The 10923-nt window shown below is 39.6% G+C and overlaps 1 protein-coding gene across 1 annotated transcript in view; it reads left to right on the top strand.

The window, feature by feature from the left end:
- LOC113228310 (microtubule-associated protein futsch-like) overlaps nt 1-9772 on the top strand; it is a 20899-nt gene extending 11127 nt beyond the window's left edge. Inside the window, exons 4-5 of the mRNA XM_026461570.1 lie at nt 1-9516; nt 9603-9772. The exon at nt 1-9516 is cut by the window's left edge and continues 2837 nt beyond it. Coding sequence (XP_026317355.1) covers nt 1-9516; nt 9603-9772 — 9686 coding nt within the window. The remainder of the gene's footprint in view (nt 9517-9602) is intronic.
- Nucleotides 9773-10923: the final 1151 nt, after the last annotated feature.

Raw genomic sequence — 10923 nt, 5'->3', positions numbered from 1 at the left:
CCACTAAGCTTGACGATAAGGCATCTACCCCTGAGCCTTCTGGCGAGAAAACTCCAGACGAAAAGGCGCACTCTCCTTTAAAACTGGAACAGAAAGCACTAAGCAATGTACCCGCTGAAGAGAAAACTTCAAGCGAAAAGGAACTATCTCCTACTAAACCTGATGAAAAGTTGTCAAGTGCTTTACACGACGAAACAACTTCAAGTGATAAAGCCTCTACGCCATTGGAGCTAGATAAGGAGATACCCAGCTCTGCGCACATTGATGAAGAAACGTCAACCGAGAAGACGCTGTCTCCCGCGACACTTGACGAGAAGACACCTAGCCTTGTGTCTGCTGACGAAAAACCTCCAAGCAAACAGGGCCACTCTCCTGTACAACTTGACCAGAAGGCATCGAGTATTGTGCCCGTTGACAAGAAATCTCCAAGCGAAAAAGCCCTGTCTCATACTAAACCTGGCGAAACGGTATCAAGCACTGTACACACCGACGAAACAACTTCAAGTGACAAAGTGTTTATGTCGTCTGAATTAGACAAGAAGACATTTAGCCCTGTCCCTGATGAAGAAAAAACTTCAACTGATAAAGTACCTTTACCGCCTGAATTAGACCATAAGCTACTTAGCCCTGAGCCTGCTGATGTGAAAACTCTAAGCGAAAAGACGCTTTCTCCTACTAAATTAGACAAGAAGGCACCTACCGTTATGACTGCTGACGAGAAAACACCAAGCGAAAAGGCGTTCTCTCCTATTCAATCAGATGAAAAAGCACTTAGCCCAGAGCCAACTAAAGAAACAACTTCAACTCGTAAAGCGTCTTCCCAGCCTGAACTAGTTCAAAAGGCACCTAGTCCCGTGCCGGCTGACGAGAAAACTCCAAGCGAAAAGGCGCTTTCTCCTATTAACCCAGAGGACAAGGCTCCAAGCATTGTACCTGGTGACGGGAAATTTTCAAGCGAGAAGGCGCTCTCTCCTTCTAAGCTTGACAAGGAGACACCTAGCCCAGAACCGGCCGACGAAAAATCTCCAAGCAAAAAGGCACACTCCCCTTCGAAACTTGAAGAGAAGGCACCCAGCGTCGTGCCTGTTGACGAGAAACATCCAAGCGAAAAAGCGCCTTCTCCTACTAAACCTGACGGAAAGGTACCAAGCACTGTGTACACCGATGAAACATCTTCAAGGGAAAAAGCGTCTTCACCGCGTAATCTAGACCAAAAAACACCTAGCCATGTATTCGCTGACGAGAAAATTTCAAGCAAGAAGGCACTTTCCTCTTCGAAAGCAGACGAGAAACAAGTAACAAGCGTTGTACACGCTGACGAAGTAACTTTAAGCGACATAGCGTTTATGTCATCTGAAGTACACGAAGAGGCGCCTGGCCCTGTATCTGATGAAGAGAAAACTCCAAGTGAAAAGGTTGTCTCTCCTATTAAATTAGAAAAGGCAGCACTTAGTCCAGAGCCAGCTGAAGACAAAATTTCAACTGACAAAGCCACTTCTTCGTATGAATTAGAACAAAAGGACCCTAGCCCTGTGAATGCTGATAAGACAACTCCAAGCGAAAAGACGCTTTCTCCTACTAAACCTGATGAGAAAGCATCAATCACTGTGCCTGCTGACGGAAAAACTCCAACTGAGAAGGCGCTCTCACCTGCTAAACTTGAAGAGAAGGCACCTGGCCCTGGGCCGGCCGACGAAAAAACTCCTAGTGAAAAAACTTCCCTGTTGTCTTTAGTAGACGAGAAGGCACTTACTCCTGTGCCTGATGACGAGAAAACTTCAAGCGAGACGGCGCACTCCCCTGTTAAGCTTGACGAGAAGGCACCTAGCCCTGAACTCGCTGATAAGACAACTCCAAGCGAAAAGGCGCTTTCTCCTACTAAACCTGACGAAAAAGCATCAATCACTGTGCCTGCTGACGGAAAAACTCCAATTGAGAAGGCGCTCTCACCTGCTAAGCTTGAGGAGAAGGCACCTGGCTCTGAGCCTGCCGACGAAAAAACTCCTAGTGAAAAAATTTCCCTGTTGTCTTTAATAGATGAGAAGGCACTTACTCCTGTGCCTGATGACGAGAAAACTCCAAGCGAGAAGGCGCACTCCCCTGTTAAGCTTGACGAGAAGGCACCTAGCCCTGAACCTGCTGATAAGACAACTCCAAGCGAAAAGGCGCTTTCTCCTACTAAATCTGATGAGAAAGCATCAATCACTGTGCCTGCTGACGGAAAATCTCCAATTGAGCAGGCACTCTCACCTGCTAAACTGGTGGAGAACGCACTTGGCCCTGAGCCTGCCGACGAAAAAATTCGTAGTGAAAAAAATTCTCAGTTGTCTTTAATAGACGAGAAGACACCTAGTCCTGTGCCTGATGACGAGAAAACTCCAAGCGAGAAGGCGCACTCACCTGTTAAGCTTGACGAGAAGGCACAAAGCACTGTGCACATCGGCGAAACAACTTCAAGTTACAAACAATCTACGCCATCTGAACTAGACGAGAAGGTAACTAGCCTTGTACCTGCTGATGAGAAATCTACAAGCGACAAGTCGCACCTTCCTTTAAAAGTAGACCTGAAAGCGCCAATCTCTGCCGACGAAATAACTCCAAGCGAGCAGGCGATCTCTCCTTGTAAACCAGATGAGAAAGCATTTAGCCCAGAGCAAGCTATAGCAAAAATTTCAACTGACAAAGCGTCTTTGCCATCTGAACCAGACAAAAAGGCACCCAGTTCTGTGTGTACTGAGAAGGAAACTCCAGGCGAGAAAGCGCTTTCTTTTCCAAAACCATACGAGAAGGCACCTAGCACTGTGCCCACTGACGAAATAACTTCAAGTGAAAAAGCTTCTTTGCCGTCTTCAAAAGACGATAAGGCCCCTAGTTCTATACCTAGTGGCAAGAAAACTCCAAGCCAGCAGGCGTTTTCTCCTACTAAATCTGATGAGAACGCACCAATCACAGTGTCTGCTGACGGAAAAACTCCAATTGAGAAAGCGCTCTCACCTGCTAATTGTGACGAGAAGCCATCAAGCCCAGAGCCAGTTGACGAAAAAACTCAAAGTGAAAGGGTACTCTCTCCCTCTGAGCTAGATAAGAAAGCACGTAGCCCTGTGCTTGATGACCAGAAAACTCCAAGTGAACAGGCGCTCCCTCCTACTAAATCAGACAAGAAGGCTCCCAGACAAGTATCCACCAATGGAAAAACATCAAATGAAAAGACATCTCTGTCGTCTTTAGTACATGAGAGGACACCTAGTCCTGTACTTGTTGACGAAATAACTACAAGCGAAAAGACACTTACTCTTACTAAACCAGACGACAAATGTTTTATCACTGTCACCGACAAACAAGCGACGTCAAAGGAAACATCGTCTTCGCCATCTGAACTAGACAATAAAGTACCTAGCTTTGCGCCTTCTGACCACAAAATCCCTGTCCAAAAGGCTCTCTCTCCTACTAAACTGGACAAAGAAAAACCTTCTAGCCCAATAGCCATTGATGTTATAATCACAGAAGAAATTGCAACGCCATCCGAAGATAGTACCCTACCGCAAGAAAAGATCTTAGAAACCTTACCATTACAGGAGGAAATAATTACAACGCCTGCTTTACTTGACAAAAAGCTTAAATCTGAAATGAAAGTTGATAAAGCTGATGAAGATATAACAACACCAACAAAAGCTACAACTGTCGAAAATTTTGAAAAAGTATCCTTGGCAGAAAAGCTAGATGACAAACTACCTACACTTGAAAAACCTTATGAAAAAGTGACAACTAGTTGCGAGACACATGCTACAAATGGTTTTGCTTTGGAAGCTAAAGATGTACATTGGGATAAAGATACGTATGAAGATGGAGAATCTCTAAGCGAAGATAGTCAGGGTGAATATCAAACCGTTGAGAAGAAAAAATCACAAGATGAAGTCATTAAATCACCAAAGACAGAGCCTTCAACAAAACTTGCAAAAGAACAAGAAGATATTATGATTAACAAGGAACAGTCATTTGTAAGTAAAGTGGATAGCAGCTTTATAAAAACTACAGAAGAATCTATAAGTCATCACGATATTAAGAAACGGTCGGTTCTAGAGCAAGACCATAAAATGACTCATGATGCTGCTGATAAATTTACGTCTATTTCTACAATTGACAGTGGAATTCTAGATCAAGATAGTATTCATATAGCAGCACATAGCAGTTCCGAAGATGTCTCAAAAGAAGTGAGCTTAGAAGAGAAATATAGTTTCGAAAGTACTGAAAAAGGTGACAAAAAACCAGTTATTAAAACTAAAGTGACTTCAGATGATACTAGCAGTATTACAGGTTCAATGCAGTCATTAAGTAGTCATAAGTTTGATCAAGAAAGTAGCCAAAAGGATTTGATGACTTTAACTTTAAAAGACTCCGAACAAACATTACAAGATGATACCACAAAACGCACAGCTCCAAGTACTGAGGCCGGTTCTCCGAAAGAAGAAATACCCATGTCTGAAGCCTCAGATTCAGGTGTACACAGCATACCAATGGATATTGATCAAGCAGTTTCAAGTATAGACGATGAGTCAGCAACATCAAAAGCCTTAAAAGATAGTGCGGTATATCTTATGGAATCAATTCATAAAGCATTTGGTGATGAAACTGTGCAACAAGGTATAAAAACCGAAGGTGTAGAGTCCCTAGTTGTAAGATCTGAGTTTGACCGAGTATCCACACCTCCGACTGTTCCAGTTAGTCCGTTGCCAAAAACTCCTAGCTGCTTCCAAGATATAAAAGGAGCTGAAGGAGTACAAAGAGATATCACATACGACAAATCCGATGGAGCTGAAGAAACTATTACTAAAGTTGTCCATGTAGGTGAAGATATATTAACACAAAAAATTTCAACTTCCACTGAAAAAGTTCCTAAAACCGTAAAAAGTACAACTACAGACATTGACGGTGATACTGATCTAGTTGCTTTGATGCAAACTATGGGAAAAATTAAAACAGAGACAGATACTGTCACAAAAGTTATTAAAGAAGGAGAAAATGTAGTAACGCAGACAATAACGACTGTAACTACAAAAGAAGTAATATCTCGTGAAGACGGTACACCACAAAATGTTAAAACAACAATTGAGACTACAACGCTTAGCAAAGGTTCAGACGGTTCAGTCTCCACGACGACTGATACACAAACTTTACTTTCTGAATGTTCTTCCAGCCTTAGATCTACCTCACAGATGGACATGTATGCCAAAGATAGTAAAGTAGACAAACTCTACTTCGAAACAGATGATAAGTCAGAAACTACATCCATCACTCCACCTAAAGATATTACTGACAAGTTTCATGATCAAGAGTCTTCCTTTACAAGTAAAGATGTGTCAGGGACTGAATCTTATTTGAAAACATTTGTCAGTGAATCAGATGAATCTGAAGATAATATAGAAGACACTGTCATAGACACTGATGTTAGTAAACGCATTATTCGAGAAAACAACGTTGATATTATTGAAACAGTGACCACAGTAACAAAAAAGGAAACTATAAAAGTAGATGATACTAAAAAAGTAGTTAGAACAACTGTTGAAACTAATACTATAAAAGAGCATCCTGATGGTTCTAAGTATGTGCAAAGAAATGTAGAGGTGAAAACCGAAGAAGTCGTATTGAGTGACACGTGTAGTAACTTAGAGAAGATCCTTCGTGGTTTTAATGTTTGTGGTGAGCCTGAAGAAAGTGTTACTACTACCACGGATGAAATCAAACAAGAAAACATTATCGTTAAACGCATAATTGTTACTAAAATTATAAAAACTAAATACGCAGATAGTTCAGGTACTCCAAAAAAAATAAAAAAGGTAACGACGATAACAACCACGAATAACTATCCAGATGGTTCATCCCAAACCTATATTGACAGCAGCACCTCTTTATCTGACATTGAAAATGAAGAAGGCTTAGATGTAGTAGATCTTCAAGAATTCCCTAATATTGAAGACAAATCAGTGCAAGTAGATAAGAAAGAAAAACGTACTACAATTGATGGAAAAAGTGTATTGCAAATTATAACTGTAACTACTACTAAAGAAATTTTGTCGACTAAAGACAAGTCAAGAAAAAAGGCGAAAACAACGGTGGAGACCGTAACAGAGACAATAATGCCTGATGGATTGACTGAAGTTACTAAAGATGTAAAAGTATCAGTTTCCGACTACGGATTTGAACTAGCTCAAGAAAATCTTGCAGGATTTGAGATCATAGGCGACCCTAAAGAAGAAATGACAAAAAACACAGAAATTATTTCAGATAACGGTAAAACAATTAAAAGAACTATTACAGTCACCACTACTGCACAAGAGTTCCGCAACACAGCCCAAAAGTCCAAAAGGACTATAACGACGGTACGAACTGTTACTGAAGACGAACACCCAGATGGTTTGGTAACCACAATGACAAACGAGAAAGTTTTTCTCGTCGATGAGAACCTAGTGAGCACAAGCAGAGACGACGAAGAGTCCACACCGACTAGTGACACCATCAAAGGAAGTGACTCGGTTGTGTCGCCTAAAATATCATCATCAGATGAAACCGACATAACAAAGATGCAAAATGAACTCAAAGAACTTACTGCCCATGGTGAATCAGAAGAAAGTGAGTCAGTCAAAACAGACGAATTAATAGAAAATAATGTAACAGTTAAGCGAACTATCATAACTAAGATTATTAAGACTCGCTATGCTAACAATCAAGGTATTGTCACCAAAATGAAGACCGAAAAAAGAGTTACAACAACCGATCAGTATCCGGACGGATCCTCACAATCTACAGTAGATACCAATATATCAATTACTGATGTGGAAATTGAAGAAGATCAAGCGCCAGATTTGTCGGAATACTTAAAAATCGATGATAAAAGTACCAGTGAAAATATAGAAGAAAAAATAGTAATGAGAGAAGGCCAAGAAGTTAAACAAATAATCAAAACAACTACTACTAGAGAAATCTTGTCATCAGTTGATGGCTCAAAGAAAAAGGTTAAGACGACAATTGAAACTGTTACTGAAACAATGCTACCAGGAGGAGCTATTGAGACAGCAAAAGATGTTAAAATATCAGTGGCTGATTATGGTACAGGCGCCCATTGTTTTGATGAAAACTTAGAAGGATATGAAATTGTAGGTGAACCGGACAAACATGTAACCTGTGACACTGAAATACTAACTGAAAACGGAATCCAGATAATGAGAAAAACAACAGTAACTACCGTTCGGCAAGAATATCAGAACCTTTTATCAAATTCGAAGAAAATCAAAACAACCGTAACAACAATAACTGAAAACAAATACCCGAATGGTTCAGTAATTACAAAAAGAAGTGAAAAAGTATCAATTGCTGATGTTTTCTTGAAAACACCACCTTTAGCTCAAGAAGAAACAGAAGCACCTAAAGCACACAGTGATGATTTGGAAATTGTTGAAGATACGACTGAAGAATCAGACGTAAAGAATGAAGTCATTAAACAAGGTGCTATTGATATTAAACGCATGATAACCACGAACACTAAAAAAGAAACATTAGCAAGTGGCGTAGAAAATGTCAGACGAGTAAGGACTACCGTCGAAACAACAACTGTAGATGAATACCCAGATGGATCTACTGAAACAACTAAAGATGTTAAAATTACCATTTCTGAGTTTCAAAAAACATCGGATAGTAACTTACAGGCTGCTTTAAAGGGCTTGACGTCGACTGGTAAAGTTAAAACGTCTACTGATGTAAAGAAGAATGTAATTACACAAAATGGTAAAAAATTCACGCAAACAATTACAACTTATGTAACCAAAGAAGAATTGAAGAGTGAAGAAAGTAATGAAATTGCTGTGAAGACTGTGACTGAAACTATCACTGAAAATGAAGGAGATGATGGGTCCATTGAAACCACAAAAGACATAAGAACACAAATTACTTATCTACCTATTGGTACAGGACTTGACGATCTTTCCCCAGAAGAACTAGAACATATTGAAAAGCGACCGTTACTCAAAGAACCTAAACCTAAACTGGAAGAGTTACCAATTAAGCCAAAAGAACAAACTAAAACTAAAAAACAGCGTTCTCCAGTTGGTGAAATAACGACCGATACAGATACGTTTACCAAAATCTTAAAGGAAGGTAATAATGAAATTACTCAAACCATCACTGTACTTACAACAAAGGAAGTTATAGGTCCTGAAAAAATCAAAGTTACAGTCGAAACTACAACGGTTAGTAAAGACAGTTTTGGTGTCACCAAAACTACTAAATCCACAAAGACCACAATATCAGAATTTAAAGAAGAATTTGAAGAAATTATTGATACAGGGGAAAGTGAAAAGTCATCAAAACATTCATCAAGGACTGGAGATATGCGCAGTTCCTCGGCTGCAAGTGATGATATGGATCATCCTGGCTTATCTACTCCGCCATCTGATATCAGCTCGAGAGATTCAAGAGCAGCGACACACGTTTGGGGTACTGAAAGTAGTGGTATGTACTACAGTGACGACGATGGTCCAGGTAGTCCAAGCAGCACAAAGTCACAAATCGCACATTCTCCTAGATCTAATCTAAGCTTTGAACTAGAGACAACGAAGTTACCACAACAAGATGGTACTCAAGAAATTTTATTTGAGAAACGTGATCAAGGATCATCAACACTGCACAAGGACCCCATGTCTACGTCAATTTATGGTCAACTGCCAGAAGATGTTTCTCATGCATCTTCTGCACATACAGAAGAAAAGAGTGAAATTCATGAAAGCAATAAATCCGTAACCAAAATGACTGAACAATTTTTAGCTCATGAAAAGCTAAAATATGAATCGACCAAACCGTCTGATGCCACTTTCTTAAAAGAAGCTGATGAACAATTTGAAAAAGCTATTGAGGAGCACAAGAAAGTAAGTGGTTCTGAAGTGATATCAAATATTACAGCGAAATATGAGCTTGATAACAAAAGTCATTCCGATACAAGTCAATCGACTTCAACAGAGGGAAGCACTATAACTTTAAAAGACCTCAAAACAGAGTCTACAAAAGTTTCTGAATCTTGTTCGTCTTCAAGTAGCAGTAAACGGGATTCTAAAACTGAAAAATCTATACACACAAGTATGACGTCTAGTGTGCCCAAAGATCCGATAGAAGACTGGGGTAAGCCGCTGGGTCTACCTAGCCCTATCGCGCCGCCATCTCAACCTGATGGTAAAAGCACTCCTAAGAAGCAAGCCCCAACTTCAGCTGTTTTGAATAAGAACAAAATAAATCAAGAGAAGAGTAAGGAAGCCAAAAGTCGTAGTTCTGAGTCTCCTAAGAAAAAGACTCCTGTTCCAGTATACCTAGAGCTCACATATGTCCCTCATCACGGCAATTCGTACTATTCTGCAGTTGAGTTCTTCAAACGAGTCCGTGCTCGATATTATGTTTTTTCCGGCACTGAACCTTCTAAGGAAATTTATAATGCCCTTCTGGATGCCAAGAAGACTTGGGAAGACAAAGATCTGGGTGAGTCTACATTATTTTCTAAATAAAAATTATCAACTTATTATTATTTCTCTAAATGTTTACTAATTGAGTACTTTTCTTTACAGAAGTTACCATCATCCCCACATACGATACCGACGTACTTGGCTATTGGGTAACCGAGAATGAGGAAGCTTTAGAGAAGTACAAAATTGACTTGTCCCCATCTGCGTCGCGCTGCACGATTAACCTCCAAGACCATGAGACCTCATGCGCGGCGTATAGACTGGAGTTCTAGGTGTCGGGTCTATTTGTAGCCTTCTCATCGAAGAAGTGAGCCTCTCCGACCTACAGATGCCTATGATTGCGGGAACCAAGACGTTTATTGTTGTAGGAAAAAATCAGGCTGTGATAAAGAAGTAAAGAGCTTTCATAAGCATCTCAGGCAACACAGAGGCCACTACTCCAGATGAGATAGCTTGCAAATAGAAATCAAAAGACAATGTGATATTTGAACGCAATGAACAGACTGCTAAAGAGTTTGATAAAATGTTAGTTGATAACGTAAAAGAAAAGTTATAAGAACTGCTTGAAGTGCTGGTGACGCTGTTAGTGTGAGGGGGCTGACTGGGCGAGAGTCGCGCAAGGTCTACACCGATCCCAATGACATGTCCTTAACCGCATCCAAATTAAAAGTCAATAACCAATTCTCGACCTAAGAACAGAAACGTCCATTTTTTTCTAAAACAGTTTTTCTAGTAGCTTCATTGAAAATAGTACATGCCATTTAAAATATATTTCTGATAATATTTTTGAATTTGGTATTATACGATCTGTAGAGCTTTTATACACGATTTTTAGCGTAACCAGTCCATTTTGTTTAGCCAAAACACCGCTTGAGATATAATCAAAATTTTTGGAAAATTATTTTGCGATGGCATTGTGAAATTTTGAATAGACATTATTGTACAAAAGTTAGCATGTCCACGTTTGAGTTCAATAAAGCTTCGCAAAAGGACGTAATTATGAACAATATCAATATACAAGTGACAGTCGGTGAAGTTTTTGACGAGATGTTAAACGAAACACCTGATATACTTTTTTATGATCAGAGTTTAAAGTAAAATAATATTTAAATAATTGTCTTAAAGACGTTCTTATGGAATTATGAAGTTGCTCGTCGAACTAGTGCGCTTGCGCTAGATTGAATATATTTGTTACAAATGACGTAATTACTGTTATCACAACCTCTAGAACGACAAAGATGATTTCCCAGCAATGGACAAAAATATTATAAGTGATTTTAAATAACAATTTAAAATATTTCGTAGCTTATAATACTGTAATTTGGAACATTTAACAATCGACAGTGGTGTCTATGAGCACAAATAATCAACATATATAGAAACATTCACTAATTAGTTATTGAGGGATGCTTAATACATACAT

Source organism: Hyposmocoma kahamanoa, unplaced genomic scaffold (genome assembly GCF_003589595.1).
Source record: "Hyposmocoma kahamanoa isolate Upper Pololo Valley unplaced genomic scaffold, ASM358959v1 226, whole genome shotgun sequence".
NCBI classification, from domain to species: Eukaryota; Metazoa; Arthropoda; class Insecta; order Lepidoptera; family Cosmopterigidae; genus Hyposmocoma; species Hyposmocoma kahamanoa.
Note: the sequence above shows the minus strand (reverse complement) of the source record. Positions and strands in the feature narration are given on the sequence as shown.